This window comes from Hemiscyllium ocellatum, chromosome 8 (assembly GCF_020745735.1).
Source record: "Hemiscyllium ocellatum isolate sHemOce1 chromosome 8, sHemOce1.pat.X.cur, whole genome shotgun sequence".
Taxonomy (NCBI): Eukaryota; Metazoa; Chordata; class Chondrichthyes; order Orectolobiformes; family Hemiscylliidae; genus Hemiscyllium; species Hemiscyllium ocellatum.
This window is the reverse complement of record NC_083408.1, coordinates 67,481,099-67,499,586: the sequence shown is the minus strand read 5'-3', so window position 1 is coordinate 67,499,586 and position 18,488 is coordinate 67,481,099. Positions and strand designations below refer to the sequence as shown.

At 40.8% G+C, this 18,488-nt stretch overlaps 1 protein-coding gene across 3 annotated transcripts in view; it reads left to right on the top strand.

Annotated features, from left to right (window-relative positions):
- LOC132817898 (E3 ubiquitin-protein ligase pellino homolog 2) overlaps nucleotides 1-18,167 on the top strand; it is a 251,486-nt gene extending 233,319 nt beyond the window's left edge. For all 3 annotated transcript variants that reach the window (XM_060828424.1, XM_060828427.1, XM_060828425.1), the window contains exon 7: nucleotides 17,017-18,167. In XM_060828424.1, the coding sequence (XP_060684407.1) occupies nucleotides 17,017-17,583 (567 nt within the window). In that variant the 3' untranslated portion in view covers nucleotides 17,584-18,167. The remainder of the gene's footprint in view (nucleotides 1-17,016) is intronic.
- Nucleotides 18,168-18,488: the final 321 nt, after the last annotated feature.

Genomic DNA, 18,488 nt, shown 5'->3' with positions numbered 1-18,488 from the left:
TAATTTAGATCCCAGCTGTTCAAATTCCCCTAGCAGAACTTGATTCTTAGTTCCATCGTACATGGATCACAGCAACTGGGTTCTTCCCTTCCCACTTTTATGTTCTTCTATTGACTGTGAAGATAGAATCCAAACTCAGATACCAGGTAAACATCACAAGCTTTTTGAACTCCTGGTCTTGGCTGCAGGGAACGGTATGCATTCGGCTCTGATCATTTTTCCTTACTTCAGGCTCTTGAACCCTGGTTGCTTTTGCTAGTTTGCCTCTCTGCATAGGCAACAAGACCTCCTGCATGTTGGACAAAGGCAAGGGTCAATGTTGTTCTATCATTGCGTCCTGAATTTCTATGCTGGTCTGGTTCACAGTGTGGAATCTAGGTTTTGTGGTGGGTCCGGCCTTAGAATCAGGCCGAGGAAGTATTTTCCAAGCGGGAAATGACAGGCTAGCGTAAACACCCAGTTTGAAGACAACAAAGCTATTAACCTGCATCAATACGACAGGAAGCTGATTGAGATAACTTGGATGCTGGTAAACAGGATTAAACATACCTTTGCAGTTAAGTGAGTGAGGACAGGGTTTCATTTTGTAGCTGCCTTTCACAATGAGGTGTTTACAATGAAACAGTCTGAGGGGTACAGCTCAGAATGTGAGTAAGCAGCCGGTTATGTTTGTTTTTGTCAACTTAGCACAGTACACCATGAGTCTTTTGACAGTATTGTGTGAAACTTATCATAGCACAAAAATTATACAGAACAGCAGCACTTGGAAACTTTGAAAACAGTTACATATCATTATTTTATGATTAACCTTATACCACTCACCACCCTGAAATGGAACAAGATTCATGTTTTCTTAAGTGTGATCAGATTAATTCGGCCTTCATTTTAATGGACAATGTTGGACACATGAGTAGAGCAGCTGAAAAAAGTGATCACAAACAACATTTTTACTGAGATCAGCAAAACTGCCCAAGTAATCAATTGACCACAGTATCATTTTTCCTAACTCACTGACCACTGCAAGAAAATCACTGATTTTGGGACCACCAATGGGAGCCCAGACTCCTGGATTTACTCTAGTCTGCAGCCTCCCTAATCACTGACAACTCTAAAAGTACTACTTAAGGAATGTGACTGCCTTATCTGAACAGAATGTTCAGATAACATTTCCCCTTTCTGGCATCCCACAATGTCTGCAGTTTGGACTCCAGCCCTGAGCTAAAGTGTTTTTAAGCTACACACACCACAGAAATGCTCTGAAAAATGCCCACTTATTGGAGTTACGAAACAGCACCATCTCTACTATATCTCTATATTGTTTACTAATTTAATGAGTTAAAATTATTATTCAGTTGATTAATTTACATCTATAAATTAATTGATTTCACTAGTATACTAATTTAATAAACTTAAATAACAAATTCATGACATACTTCCCTAGATAAAGAGCAAAATTAAACCTGAAGTGCTCACCTATCAATTTGGACCCAACCAGGACAACCTGTACCTACTACAAATCCGGAGCCTCCAGCAACAGACCTCCCTCCGGATCCTCCGCTCCACCCTTGCAGCCATGCGTCGCTACCTACATTCCCTGCAATCAGCCCTGCCCCAGCTCAGGACGACATCATTCCTGATGAAGGGCTTATGCCCGAAACGTCGAATTTCCTATTCCTTGGATGCTGCCTAACCTGCTGTGCTTTAACCAGCAACACATTTTCAACTGTGATCTCCAGCATCTGCAGACCTCATTTTTTTATCAATCATATCTACCTGTTATCCTGTGATGGTATTCCTTGATTTTATTCTGTTGATCAATTTTTGAAGTTGCAACTCCACCATTCGTTGCTCCTCTTGCTGACTGTAGACATTCTTTTGCCTTATTTTATCTTTAGTCCTGTTCACTCAGAAGTCAAATGCTGCCACCTCTTTCCTAACAGTGCTATGGGTAGTTATATGCTTCAAGAAGGCAGTTCATTATTACCAGTTTCAGGGCAATAAGTTATGGCATAACAAGCAAGGCACACGTCCCATGACTGAGTAATAAAGAAAGTTCTTGGGCTTGTTTATTTTCTTGGATTGTTCCTCTCATGGTCATTTAAGTCTGCTCTCAGGTCTTCTTTTAACCTTGGTTTCCTGCCTCACTTTCCTCTATGTTAGCTCTTAGGCCAGCTGGAGTGTAGTTTATTTGAATGTTCTAAAAGCATTTGATGCAATCTCCAAAAGAAAGCAAGGGCAATGGCAGATGAAGTTAAAGAGTATTCAGCTGCATGGGTATTGATGAACGTAGCACAAAAAAAGACATTTCCAGATTGGAAAGAGAAGTGGGTGATATTCTACAGGGGGTTACATTGTCCAATTTTATTTACCATTTCATGATGAGCTACATGGTTTCATAAAAATGTAACAAAATTTGATGTCACAAAACAGTGCACCATTGACGTCAAGCTGGCAATATGGAAGATTATATGACCTGTACAAAATAAGCAGGCCAGTTACTCATCAGTCTGCTCTTGATTATCAACAAAGTAATGGAAAGAGTCATCAATAGTGCTCTCTCGCACTTAGCAAAACCTGCTTACTGACATTCAGTTTGGATGCAGGATCATTCAGCACTGAACCTCATTACAACCTCGATTCAAACAGATACAAAAGAACGGAACTCCAGAGGAAAGGTGGAAAAAAATCTCTGCTTCTTGGTGCCATACCAAGCACAAAGAAAAATGGTGAGTCATCTTAGCTTCAGGACATCTGTGCAAGTGTTCTTCAGGGTAGTCTTCAGCAGCTTCATTCATTCTTCCTTCTCTCATAAGGTCAGAAGTGAGTATGTTCACTGATTATTGAAATTTGCAACTCTTCAGAAACTGAATGGAGCAAGAACAGAACCGGACTAATCATATAACTACTGTGCCTACAAGAGTAGAACAGAGACTAGGAATTTTGGTGTGATCAATTCACCTCCTGATTCCCCAAAACCTCTCCATCATTTGCTTGGGACAAGACAGGCATGTAACTGGATAACTCCCCACTTGCCTAGATGAATGGAACCCCAACAACACTTGAGAAGCTTGACACCCTCCAGGGCAAAGCAGCCAAGTTTATTTTCACCACACCTATAAGGATACACTTCCTGCAGTGATGATGCATGGTAACAACAATGCATACCATCTTCACGATGCACAGTGGGAATTCATTGTGGCTCCACTGAAGCACCTTCAAAATCGCCATCCACTACCAGCTGGAAGGACAAGGACAATAAATATGTGGGAACACCACCACCTGCAAGTTCTCCTCTAAGCCACTCACCATCCTGACTCGGAAATGCATTGCTGTTTTGGAACTCCCTCCCTAACAGCATTGTAGGTTTACCTGAATCAAATGAACTTCAGTGGTTGAAGAAGGGGGCTCACTACTACCTTCTGAAGGACAGTTGTGAGTAGTTAGTAAATGCTGGTTCAGCCAGCAAAACCCACATCCATTGAATTTTTTTTTAACAGTGGAATGGAAAGAAACATAGCCAGATTTTCTGACTTCTTGCTCTCTCAGTTGCCCTGAATTTTTTTTTTCAAGTGTATATCTAATTTAGCTTTATTTAGGCACAATCACTGACCAGTCTGTCCAGCAGTGCAGTTTTGAGACTGTCAACAAGGCAAGGGAGTACATGATGAATAGTAGGGCCCGAGGAAGTACAGACGATCAGAGGGACCTCAGTGTGCATATCGAAGAAACCTAGAAAGCAACAGGAAAGATGAATAAGGTGGTTAGTAAGGCTTGTGGACTACCTGTCAATTTAGTTGCACTGAATATAAGAGCTGGGAGGATATGATGATGCCGTATAAGGTGTTAGTTAGGCTGCAGCTGGATAACTGTGTGCAATTCTAGTTGCTAGCCTATAGGAAGGATTCTATTGCACTAGACAGTGTGCAGAGGAGATTCACCAAGGTATTGCTTAGTTTAGAGCATTTCAGATATGAAGAGACAAGAGATTGTCTCGTTTAGACAAGAACAGGCTGAAGCAGGTAGATTGAATGAGTGGCACAAGATTATGAGGGGCATAGTTAGGACAGATAGAAAGAAACTTTTATCCCTTAGTCAGTAACCAGGGTGTCGATTTAAGGTAAAAGGCAAAGTGGTTTAGAGGAGAATTAAGGAAAATATTTGGCAGTAGTGGGTATCTGGGAACTCACTGCTTGAAACAGTGTGGAGGCAGGAACTATCATAACATTTAAGAAATATTTAGATCATCACTGGAAGCACCATAACATACAAGGTTATGGGCCAAATGCTGTAATATAAGACTAAAATAGAAAGGTGCTTGACAGAATGGACCAAAGGACCTCTTTATGCCCTGTAAAACTCTATAACCATTATATCTCACTGCATCAAAAAAAACTTTCCATCTTCCCTCTGGTCCTACTGCAAGTTAAGTCTATGTCCACTAGCTGACAACCCATCCATCAGTCAAAACAGTTTCTTATTATCACTGAATAGAACTCTTGTTAATTTTGAGCAATTTGAGTAGATTTCTCTTCAACCTTGCTTAGAATTATTCTGTCAATTAAGATCATAAGATCCTGAGACATAGGAACAGAAATTAGGCCATTCGGCTCATCAAGTCTGCTTTGCCATTCAATCATCGCTGATAAGTTTCTCAACACCATTTCCCTTCTTTCTCCCTGTAGCTTTGATCTCCTTGACAATCAAGAATCTATACGTCTCTGCCTTAAACATACTCAATTACCTAGCCTCTATAGCCTTCTGTGGCAATGAATTCCATAGATTCACCATTTTCTGACTGAAGAAGTTTCTCATTATCTCCATTCTAAAGGGTCTTCCCTTTACTCTGAGGCTATGCCTTCGGGTCCTAATGTGTCTTGCCAATGGAAACATCTTCCTAATGTCCACTCTGTCCAGGCTGTTCCATATTCTGTAAGTTTCAATGAGATCCCCCTCATCCTTCCAAACTCCATAAAATATAGACACCAAGTCCTCAAACGTTTCTTGTATGTTAAGCCTTTCATTATCGTGAACCTCCTCAAGACCTGCTCGAGGGCCAGTACCTCTTTCTGAGGTACGGGGCCAAAAAATTGCTCATAATACTCTAAGTGTGGTCTGACCAGAATCTTATAAAGCCTCAGAAGTGCATTCTTGCTTTTATGTTTTAGTCCTCTTGAAATAAATGCCAACATTGAATTTGCATTCTTAACTACCAGTTCAACCTGCAAGTTTACCTTAAGAGAATCCTGGACTAGGACTGCCAAGTCCCTTTGCACTTCAGGTGTCTCAATTTTCTTCCCATTTATAAAATAGTCTATGCCTGTATTCTTCCTACCAAAATGCATGACCTCACACTTTTCCACATTGTATTCCATCTGCCACTTCTTTGCTCACTCTCCTAACCTATCTAAATGCTTCTGCAGTCTCCCTGACTCCTCAATACTAATTGTCCCTCCACCTATGGATTACTTCCACACTGTAAGTAATCTAATCTAATCTAATCTATCTTTATATCATCTGCAAATTCAGCCAGAATGCCCTCGGTTCCTTCATCTAGATCACTAATGCATTAAGTGAAAAGTTCTGGTCTCAACACTGACCCTTGCTGAACACCACTTGTCGCCAGCTGTCATCCTGAAGAGGACCCGTTTATCTCCACTCTTTGCTTTCTGCCAGACAACCAATCTTCTGTCCTTGATAGTACCTTGCCTCTAACACCATGGGCTCTAATGTTGCTCAGCAGCCTCCTGTGCAACACCTTGTCAAAGGCCTTCTGGAAGTCCAAAGAGATAACATCCTTGGTTTAATTTGCTTGTTACCTCCTCCAAGAATTCCAATAGATCTGTCAGGCATGACCTCCCCTTGATGAAACCATGATGACTTTGCCCTATTTTCCATACACTTCCAAGTATTCAGAAATTTCATTTTTCACGATGGACTGCAAAATCTTACCAATGGCCAAGGTCAGGCTAATCAGTCTGTAATTTCCCATCCTTTGCCTTACCACCTTCTTAAATAGGGATTACAAGAGCAATTTTCCAATCCTCTGGGACACACACTGACTCCAGTGATTCCTGAAAAATAACCACTAATGCCTCCACTGTCTCTTCAGTTATCTCCTTCAGAACTCTGGGATGTCGTCCATCTGGTTCAGGTGATTTTATCTACCTTCAGAGCTTTTGTTTTTCTAGCACCTTCTCCTTGGCGATGGCCACAATGCTCACCTCTGTCCTTCGACTTTCTTGACATTTTGTGATGTTACTCGTCTCTTCCATCATGAAGACTGATGCAAAGTATTTGTGAGTTCTTCTGCAATTTCTTCATTCACCATTACTACTTCTCCAACCTCATTTTCCAGTAGCCCAATGTCCACTTTTGCCTCTCTTTTGCCCGAAAGAAACTCTTGCAATCTTTTATATTACTGGCTAGCTTACCCTCATTTAATCTTGTCCCTCCTTATCTCATTCTTAGTTGTCCTCTGTTGGTCTTTGTCGGCTTCCCAAAGCTCTGGCTTTCCACTGCGCATCGCCGCATTATATGCTTTCTCTTTTGCTTTTATGATATCCCTGGCTTCCTTTGTCAGCCATTGTTGCTTTGTTCTCCTTTTGGTATGCTTCTTTTTCCTAGGGATGAGTTCTTGCTGTGTCTCCCGAATTATTCTCAGAAACCCTTGTCATTGCCTTTCCACTGTCTTTCTGACTAAGCTCATCTCCCAATCAATTCTGGTCAACTCTTCCTTCATGCCTCTGTAATAGCCTTTATTCAACTGTAATACAGTTTAGATTCATAGAGATGTACAGCATGGAAACAGACCCTTCGGATCAAATTGCCTAAGCCAACCAGATATCTTAACCTAATCTGGTTCCATTTGCCAGCACTTGACCCATATCCTTCTTAACCCTTCCTATTCATATACCCATCAAGATGCCTTTTAAAAGCTGTAATTGTACCACTTCCCCAGGCAGCTCATTCCATGAAAGCACCATCCTCTGCATGAAAAAGTTGCCCCTTAGGCCCCTTTTATATTTTACTCCTCTTATGCTCTGTAGCTCTGGATTCCACCATCCCAGGGAAATGACCTTGCCTATTTATCCTATCCATGCCCCTCATGATTTTATAAACCTCTGTAAAGTCATTCTTCAGCCTCTGGTGCTCCAAGGAAAACAGCCCCAGCCTATTCAGCCTCTCCCTATAGCTCAAATTCTCCAAAATTGACAACATTCTTGTAAATCTTTTCTGAACCCTTCCAAGTTTCACAACATCCTTCCAGCTTTTTCCTCTGAAATTGTCTCCTGCTTTCTCCCCATAACCCTTGATCCCCTTGACAATCAAGAACATGTTTATCTCTATCTTAAATATACTCAAATGACCTGGCCTCCACAGCAATCTGTGGCAGTGAATTCCATTGATTCATCACTCTCTGGCTGAAGAAGTCTCTCCTTATCTCCATTCTAAAAGATCTTCCCTTTCATCTAAGGCTATGCTCTTGGGTCCTAATATCTCCAACCAATGATACATCTTCCCAACATCCACTGTGTCCAAGCCATTCAGAATTCTGTAAGTTTCTATTCGGCTCTCCATTGAATATAGACCCGGGGTTCTCAAACATTCCGCACATGTTAAGCTTTTCATTTCTGGGACCATTCTCGTGAATCTCCTCTGAACACACCCCAGGGCCAGTCCAAATTTCCTGAGATATTGGGTCCAGAACTGCGTACAATACTTTAAATGTAGTCTGACCAGAGCTTCATAGAGCCTTAGAAGTACATCCTTGCTTTTATATTCAAGTCCTCTCAAAATAAATGCCATTGTTGCATTTGCCTTCCTAACTATTGACCCAATCTGCAAGTTTACCTTGAGAGATTCTTGCATTAGAACTCCCAAGTCTCTTTGCAGTCCAGACTTCTGAATTTTCTCCCCATTAGAAAATAGTCCATGTCTCTTTCCTTCCTACTAAAGTGCATGACCTCATACTTTCCCATATTGTACTTCACCTACCACTTCTTTGCCATTCTCCTAAACTGTCCAAATCCTTCTGCAGCCTGTAATCAGTCTGTAATTTTCTATTTTTTGCATTTCTCCCTTTTTAAACACGCTAGCAATTTTCCAGTCCCCTGGGACCGCCCCCCCCCCGACTCTCGCGATTCCTGAAATATCTCCCGTAATACCTCCATGATCTCTTCAGCTGTCTCCCTTCGAACTCTGGGTTGTAGTACATCTGGTCCAGGTGATTTATCCATCTTCAGGCAATTCAGTTTTTCTCGCACCTTCTCCATGGTGGTGGCCATCATACGCAGCTCTGCCCCCTGACTCTTGAATTTTTGGGATATTACACATGTCTTCCATTGCGAAGACTGATGCAAAGCAATTATTCAGTTCCTTGTTCACCACTACTATCTTTCCACTGTCATTTTCCATGAGTCCAATGTCCACTTGTGCCTCTCTTTTGCACTTTATATATCAAAAGAAACTCTTACCGTCTTCCTCTACATTATGGCTGGTGTACCTCATATTTAATCTTCTCCCTCCTTTTTTCTTGTTGACCTCTGTTGGTCTTTATAAGCTTCTCAACCCTCTGGTTTCCCATTGTCCTTCGCCACATTATATGCTTTCTGTTTTGCTGCTATGCTATCCTGACTTCTCTTAGTCAGCCATTTGTTGCCTCATCCTCCCTGTACCACGCTTCATTTTTCTTGGGAAGAATCTTGGCTGTGTTTCCTGAATTACTCCTCCCAGAAACTCCCTCCATTGCTGTTCCACTGTCTTCCCTGCTAGGACCCTCTCCCTGTCAATTCCACCCAGCTCCTCTGTCATTCTTCTGTCGTTGTCTTTATTTGGCTGTAATACCATTACCTCTGATTCTATCTTCTCCCTCTCAAATTGCAGAGCAAATTCAATCATATTATGATTGCTGCCTCCTCATGGTTCCTTCACCTTAAGCTCCCCTATTAAGTCTGCCTCATTGCACAACACTAAATTCAATATTGCCCGTCCCCTAGTGGGCTCCATCATAAGCTGCTCCAAAAAGCCATCTAGTAGACAATTCTTTCTCTTGCGAACCACTGGTGCTTCCACAGATTGTCAGACTTCTGAGGAGCTTGGCAATTGAGTGGCACTTTCAGGAGCAGAGGGAGATTAAAAATCTCAATTAGAACTGACAAGGTGAAAGTGGTCATTGGCCTGCTTGTGCAGATCATCACTTCTCATTACCTGTTAACATCATTTGAATATGAGGTATGTGCCATGTGATTGTGCGACATTTAATTTGATCACCAGGTAGTTTGGAACACCCCCACCCCGCCGATCCCTCCCTGACTAATACTAGACATGCTGAGATTTAGTCATTAGTGTGGTGCTGGGAAAACACCAGCAGGTCAGGCACTTCCGAGGTGCAGAAGAATGATATTTGGGGCATACGTCCTTCATCAGGAATGAGGCTTGTGGGCTCTCAGCCCCCCAACCCACAAGCCTCATTCCTGATGAAAGACTTATGCCCGAAACATCGACTCTCTTGCTCCTCAGATGCTGCCAGACCTGTTGTGCTTTTCCAGCACCACATCTCAACTCTGATCTCCAGCATTTGCAGTCCTCACTTTCTCCTACGCTGAGATTTATCTCCAGTATGTTATGGAATAATCAGGTGGTTATGATGGGAGCCCCTTTACTCCCACGTTGATATCTGCTTCTCCTTGCTGTTCTGAATTATTTTCACTAGAGAGCGAAGTGAGTTATGAGAATGAGAGATGTAATGTCCTGAGTAATGTATGTTAATATTTAGAGTCAGAGATATGTACAGCACGGAAACACCCTCCGATCCAACTCATCAATGCCAACCAGATGTCCTAAACTTGATCTAGTCCATCTGCCAATATTTGGCCCATAACCCTGTAAACCTTCCTATTCATAAACCCATCCAGATACCTTTTAATTGTTGCAAATTTACACTACTCCATCACTTCATCTGGCAGCTCATTCCATATACATACTACCCTCTGAGTGAAAAAGTTACCCTTGTGTCCCTCTTAAATCTTCTCCCCCTTCACCTTTGCCCTCCAGTTTTGGATCCCCTCCCTGGGAAAAGACTGTGTCTATTTACCCTATCCATGCCCCTTGTCATTTTATAAACCTATATAAGGTCACCTTGATGCTTGGGGAAAACAGCCCCAGCCTATTCAGCCTCTCCCTATAGCTCAAACCCTCCAAACCTCACAACATCTTTGTAATTTTTTTCTGAACCCTTTCAAGTTTCACAACATCTTTCCTGTAGCAGGGAGACCAGATTTGGACACAGTACTCCGAAAGTGGCCTAATCAATGTACAGTTGTAACATGACCTGCCAACCCCTATACTCAATGCACTGACCAGTAAAAACAAACACACCAAATGCCTTCTTCACTATCCCATCTAGCTACAACTGCACTTTCAAGGAACTATGAACCTGTACTCCAAGGTCTCTTTATCATTACCATTACGTGTATAAGTCCTGCCCTGATTTTCCTTTCCAAAGTGCAGCACCTCAGATTAAAGTCCGTCTGCCACTCCTAGTCCCATTGGGTCAAATGCCAACTGAGAAACAGATGCATTGATTTTCAAAGAAGATTTGCTCGGGTGTAACAGTGAGGCAAGGAACTCTAACACTGCAAATACGAGGACACATTTTGTACTTGAGAATTTGTCCACAATAGGCCTTTTTCTGTGCTATAGGCTTCTATGACTATGTGAGAATTTTAAAATGCATTTAATTCCTATTGTCCATTCATAAATTGCCCTGGACAAGATTGTGGTGTGAGTGTCAGATAATAATAAGGTTTGTTTGGGCATAAAGGCTGACAGGGCAAATGAGGATTTGAATAGATGCCTTGATGGAGTTAAATGGATGTACCTACAAAGTGGTCTGAGGAATGTAGATATGTTGCCTCCCTAATGCCAGGGTCTGGGATTCTCAAAGAGGGTAGAAAACATTGGTGGGGTTTGTCTAAAGGCCTCGAACAGTAGCAGTGATGGAAGGCAAAGGATTACACAGGAGACTAGTGACATATTCATTGAGAGTACCTGTAGTCATGGGTGATTTTAATCTACATATAGATTAAAGAACCAACTGGAGAGCAAGTATCCGAGACTAGGGAAATAGATGGTGACATTTTGAAAAATGTCCATATTACAGAGGAGGAAGGGCTGGATGTCTTGAAATGCATCAAGGTAGATAAATCCTCTGGATCTATTCAGGTGTTCCCCAGAACTCTGTGGGAAGCTAGAGAAGTGATTGCTGGGCCCCTTACTGAGGTATTTGTATCATCGATAATCATAGGTGAGCTGCCGGCAGAATGGAGGTTGGTGGTGTTAAGAAAGGTGGTAAGGACAAGCCAGGGAACTATAGGGTGGTGGGCAAGTTGTTGGAGGGAATCCTGAGGGTCAAGATTTACATGTATTTGGAAAGACAAGGACTGATTAGGGATAGTCAACATGGTTTTGTGCGTGGAAAATCATGTCTCATGAACTTGATTGATTTTTTTTGAATAAGTAACATAGAGCATTGATGAGGGCAGAACAGTAGATGTGATCTATATGGACTTCAGTAAGGCATTCAGCAAGGTCCCCCGTGGGAGACTAGTTTGCAAGGTTAGCTCTCAGGGAATACAGGGAAAACTAGTATTTGGATGCAGAACTGGCTCAAAGGTAGAAGACAGAGGGTGGTGGTGGAGGGTTGTTTCTCAGATTGGAGGCCTGTGACCAGTAGAGTGCCACAAGATCTGTGCTTGATCCACTACTTTTCGGCATTTATATAAATCACAGTGGTTAGCACTGCTGCCTTACAGCGCCAGAGACCCGGGTTCAATTCCCACCTCAGGCAACTCTCTGTGTGGAGTTTGCACATTCTCCCCGTGTCTGTGTGGGTTTCCTCCGGGTGTTCCAGTTTCCTCCCACAATCCAAAAATGTGCAGTTTAGGTGAATTGGCTGTGCTAAATTGCCCATAATGTTAGGTGAAGGGTAAATATAGGAGTATGGGTCTGGGTGGTATACGCTTCGGCGGGTCGGTGTGGACTTGTTGGGCCGAAGGGCCTGTTTCCACACTGTAAGTAATCTAATCTAATCTAATCTAATCTAAATGATTTAGGAATATAGTTAGTAAGTTTGCAGATGATACCAAAATTGGAGGTGTAGTGGATAGCGAAGAAGATTACCTCAGATTACAATGGGATCTTGATCGGGTGGGCCAATGGGCCGAGGAGTGGCAGATGATGTTTAATTTAGGTAAATACGAGGTGTTGCATTTTAGGAAAGCAAATCTGAGCAGAACTTACACACTTGATAAGGTCCGAGTGTGTGTTGCTGAACAAAGGGCTCTTGGAGTGTAGGTTCATAGCTCCTTGAAAGTAGAATTGTAGGTAGGTAGGATAGTGAAGAAGGCATTTGGTATGCTTTCCTTTATTGGTCAGAGTATTGAGTACAGGAGTTGGGAGGTCGTGTTGTGCTGTACAGGACTTTGCTTAGGCCACTGTTGGAATATTGCATACAGTACTTGTTTCCTTCCTATTGGAAGGATGTTGTGAAACTTGACAGGGTTCAAAAAATATTTGCAAGGATGTTGCCATGGTTGGAGGATTTAAACTATAGGGAGAGGTTGCATAGGCTGGAGCTGTTTTCCCTGGAGCGTTGGAGGCTGAGGTGTGACCTTACAGAGGTTCATAAAATCATGAAGGGCATGGATAAGATAAATAGACAAAGGCTTTTCCCTGGGGTGGGGGAGTCCAGAACTAGAGGGCATAGGTTTAGGGTGAAAAGGGAAAGATATAAAAAAGACCTAAGGGGCAACTTTTTCATGCAGAGGGTAGTGTATATATGGAATGAGCTGCCAGAGGAAGTGGTGGAGGCTAGTACAATTGCAACATTTAAAAGACATTTGAATGGGTATATGAATTGGAAGTGTTTGGAGGGATATGGGCCAGGTGCTGGCAAATGGGACTAGATTAGGTTGGGATATCTGGTCAGCATGGACAAGTTGGACTGAAGGATCTGTTTCCGTGTTGTACATCTCTATGACTCTGTTTAATGAATTGGAAGTTGAACTGAGGACTAGTGCAGCTCTGAGCCAGCCTGAAGTGGATGTTGTTGGAGAGAGAGGTTGAGAGTGTGCATATGATGACACATTGCACTCTGAGTGTGGATCTCAGGATCTGGTGAGTGCAGGTGTCTGGGACGTTGAACATCACAGAGGTATGCATGATGCTGGGTGGATTCAAAACATGAAGAATGAAACTTCCCAATTGGAATCCATGTGAGGTGAATCCGAGCTGGAAACAGTCACTGAGGAATATGATGTGGCTGTGGAAATAAGTTTTAGCAAATAACAAACACCAGGCGAGACAGTAAAATTAATAACAACAAACAAGAAAAACATTTGGAATGGAAATCCTTTCAGAAAGAAGAGCAGAACCCCTTCAAGGTGGGCATATCTGGAAGAGATGTGACAATAAGTTAAATACGAAATAAAAAACAAAACAACTGCAGATGCTGGAAACCAGAAACATAAATAGAAATTGGTGCAAAAGCTGAGCAGGTCTGGCAGCATATTTAGAGAGTTGAAAAGTGTGGTGCTGAAAAAGGACAGCAGGTCAGGCAGCGTCCAAGGAGCAGGAAACTCAACATTTCGGGCATAAGCCTTCACTTGCTGTGCTTTTCCAGCATCATACTATTCAACTCTGATCTCCAACATCTGCAGTCCTTATTTTCTCCCAGGAACTTTAGAGAGCTCTGGCTACCATCAGTACTGAGGAAGGGTCACTGGACACAAAACGTTTACTCTGATTTCTCTCCACAGATGCTGCCAGATCTGTTGAGCTTTTCCAGCAATTTAAGTTTTTGTTTCTGATTTCTAGCATCTGCAGTTCTTTCTGTTTTTATGTAACATTTTCAAATTTACTGTCAACACAAAACTACATGAGTTTGTGAGTTGTGAGGAGGATGCACAGAGGCAGTCTAGATAAGTTGAGTGTGTGGACAAACATGTGGCAGATGTAGTACATCATGAACAAATGTGAAGTTATACACATCGGTCTAAAAAACAGTATTATTTAAATGATGATAGATTGGGAAATGTGAATGTGCAAAGCCATCTTGTAGATCATTCAGTGAAAGTAAACAGGCAGCTAAAGCAAGCAGTTAGGAAAGTAAGTGGCATGTTGTCCTTCATTTCAAGGGTATTTCTGTTCAGGAACCCTTGGTGAGACTGCAGCTGAAATATTTTGTGCAGCTTTGATCTAAGAGAAGAAAATGTTTGCATTAAATTTATACTTATTCTAAAGGTAACAGATTAGTTTTCAGAGTTACACGATGGTATATTAGTGGGGATGAGTGGTGTGTACATCCTCCAGTATATGTGGAGTCATAGGTCCCAGACAACCACATCTGCAGGAAGTGTCACCAGACATACAAGCTTGAACTCTGCCTTTTAGAACTTGAGTCGTGACCTTGTGAATTTCTCCAGCAATTCCTGTTTTCGTTTCAGATTTACAGCATCCGCAATTCTTTGTTTTATTGTAGATGCAGGTAAGGTGTTGCCCCTGTTAAGTGAGTGTAGAACCATGGAATACATTTTTAAAAAGGGTGATGCTATCTAGGACTGAAATGAGATTTGTTTTCATCCAGAGGGTAAATATTTGGAATTATCTACACCAGATAGCTCTGGAAGCTCAGCATTTGAATATATTTACAGTACAGATTGATATTCCTTTGAACGCCAGTAATGTGAAAGGTTATGGAGATAGTTTGGGTGAAGTGTTTGATTAGTCCTGATCTTATTCAAGGCAGTTGCAGGCTAGATGGATAAATGGCCTACTCCTTTTTCTAGTGGTAGAATTGTTCCATTCAGTCTCTCTCCACTGTCTCGCTAAATTCTGAAACACATGAGCAATGGATCATGATCATACCTGTCCACTTTAATTGATTCAGAATGTCAGAAGAGGAATGCTAATGCTATAGTTTAATTAGAGAACCACTGAGAAACCTACTCTGCAAAACTGAGCATTCCTGACCTGCTATTGACTTTCCTTCCTGAGAGAGAAGAAGAAACCACAGAAGTCGTCATAGATTTTGAACATGATCTTTCCCATTTATATTAAACCTGATGTAACAGCTATCATTCATTATTGAAAGCAATTGGTAATTCCAGCATTACCATTGCCTTCAGGGACAATTAAGAAAGTACTTCTTCCTAAGGCTTACCAGTGAATTGATTCTCTGATGAGTTATGACAGAAACTTATTATAATTAATTTGAGGTTAATCTGCATGATATATTTTGATAATGGAGTATAGGTCTTTAACACATATCAAGATTGGAAGTAATTTACAAAATGCTCTGATTTTGTCTAGAACAATTACATATTACTATTCATGCCTCGGTAAATTTCATTTTGTTAATGCACATATTAAAGATGTTAGAACTATTGCAAAGTTCTGTTGTATTTACCTGCAAAATTTCTAAATTATTGCTGTCAAACTGTCATCATTGGCTCTCCACAGTGCCTTACAAATTGTCGTCCAGGCAAGCCAAAGTGACCTTCAGCTCAGAAAATGCTAGTATTGTTCAGTGTATCAGCCTGAAATGATAACTTGTACGTTAAATGTGTTGACATACCAAAATATGCATTTCCAACCCACAATGGATTATTGGAACTAAACTGAAATGGCAGGTCACAATGTGAGAGAAAACATAGCTTTGAGGCAGACTAAGTAGGGAAACTTTAATTTGAAATAATTTATTCTGTTACTGGTTCGCAAAATGGGGTGACTTCAACCAGACAGCATTTATCAACCATCCCTAGTAGTCCTTGGAAAGTGGCAGTAAAACTAAAATGATTAATTTTCATGGTTATGGTCCCCCCACAATGATGATAAGCAGAGAATTTCAAGTTTTTGTACCTCTGCTGATGAAGAAGCAGCAACACAATATATGATCAAGTCAGAATTGTGCAAGATCTGGAGGGGAAGTGAGCTAGTATGATGTTTCCATCTTGTAGCTACTCTACCATTCCTTTACCACCAATATATGTGTGAACAATTCAGGTGAGTCATAGCATCAAACATCATTTCAAAGTATGTTAACCTAAAGTGATTTCATAGAATCAAAGATTAGTTACTGCTCATTTCCTCTAAATCTGCAATTTCTTGGCCCTTAATCATTTTCCCTTTACCCAATTCCCTTTTGAAAGCAACAATTGAATCTGGCTCCAATCTCCTTTTGAAAAAGGTGTTTCCTCATGTCACCTTTAGTTCTTTAAAATGTTGTCCTATGGTTCTTGAATCCAAACTGTTTCTTTCTATCTACACTGTCAGGATTCTGAAAACTCAATCAAATCTTCTCTTCATTGTCCAGATTTTCCTCCAGGATTTGCCTGAACGTTGAAAGTTAGAATTGTAAATGTATTTTTTTTCTATTTATTACAAGTTGTTGGAAGTGTTGAGAACTAATAATCTTATTTATATAATTCAAAGATTTACTGAACTGAATTTTTTTTAAGACTGATTAATCATGAGTACTTCAGCTCATTTTCATTATGTGGTTCATTGTTTCTTCCAGCAGCTTATAGTCACAGTATCAGCAATAAAAAAAGAAATGTAGATAATCTAAGACTAGGATCGACATGCTATTTTGTATATCAGTATCACTGATTTAATCAAATTCTGTCTGCACCTAATGTCCATTTCTGGCAGCATGCTATTTCATAGTGTTAAGGAGTGACATCGCTGACAAGAATGCTGAAGCTAATTAAAATATATCTATCACCATAACTACCATCAGATGCAGACTTAGCCTAAATTGTTGGTTAAACCTTGAACCCTTGCAGGTCTGTGCAGTTTAATTCTAATTTTGGTGTTATATTTAACATTGAAAAAGGTTAAAATGGGATCAGTTTATGTTTTTCTCTCCGAGTGTTATGATGTAGCTAACAAATATTTTTGAAATATAAATGAGAGAAACATTTTACATGTACTTAGCATTTTTAACTATTTTCTTAGGTGGACAGTGAAACTAATGTTCTTCAGGATGGCTCACTTGTTGATCTTTGTGGAGCAACGCTTCTGTGGAGAACAGCAGATGGCTTGTTCCACACTCCAACCCAAAAACACATTGAGGCTCTTCGACAGGAGATAAATGCTGCTAGACCTCAGTGTCCGGTTGGGCTTAACACCCTAGCATTTCCCAGCATTAATCGAAAGGATATTGTGGAAGAGAAACAGCCCTGGGCCTATCTCAGCTGTGGTCATGTCCATGGTTACCACAACTGGGGCCATCGTAGTGACACAGAAGCCAATGAACGAGAATGTCCTATGTGCAGAACTGTTGGACCATATGTGCCACTTTGGCTAGGCTGTGAAGCAGGATTTTATGTGGATGCAGGACCTTCTACACACACATTTAACCCATGTGGACATGTGTGCTCTGAGAAAACAGCAAAATATTGGTCTCAAATTCCATTACCCCATGGTACTCATGCATTCCATGCAGCATGTCCTTTCTGTGCTATACAACTTAATGGAGAGCAAGGCATCATTAAACTAATTTTCCAAGGACCAATTGACTGATGAAGATGTGAATGAGGGCAAAAAAACCTTTTTGGGAAATACTGTGAAAATAATCTGCTACTGTAGCTGGATGCCTACTTGCTGGATGATTGACATTATTTTCAGAGGAAGTGGGAGGGCAAACAGGTTGGTGCGGGATACAGTTATTTGTGATGTGGATAATAATGATTAATAAACGTTTTACGGGTGCAGAATTTAGAGGAGCCATTCGTAAAAGCTACAACTAAAAAAAACAAAAGTTACCCTTTTGTTCTAACCTATTTTGCTACAGTGTGCCCTTTGTATAGTTTTATAATTTATATGATTTTAATATATTGCGTGTATATTGAATGACCTGTTCAGATAAAGCTGTAAATCATTTATGGCTTTTGTGTAACCTTGGCAGTAAAGTATTTACTTATTTAGACTTACTCTCTTTTAGCTAGAATGTATAGCAATGATCTGCTCATTCACTATAACTTGGTTTCATTTCTCAGAATTTAGCTAAATTCTGCACCAGAGATCATTGTTACGGTGGGTAATTGTCAAAATACTGAAGTATTCATTAAAGGCTTCGCAAATCTTTTGCAGAAGTATTTCTGAAATTCAATGCAATATTGTTGAAATTATTCTAATTTTTGAATGATGAAATGAGCTGTGATGCTCTATCTGCACGTTAAAGAAAAAATGTTACAATTTAATTGAAACTGCATTATAAATTTTGTTTTAGTGTTGTTTAACAACTACTTCTTCATTTGAGTAGCATCTTCAGTGTGCCATTTAATATGATATGAAATACCAATAATTGCTGGAACTTTCAGTTACCTCTCAGTTGTGTACTGTTCAGTTCTGCTGTATAGCACGTTGCCAGTTTCAAGTACAATGTTTACACAAATGCCATTAACAACTCTGATGCAGCTTTTATT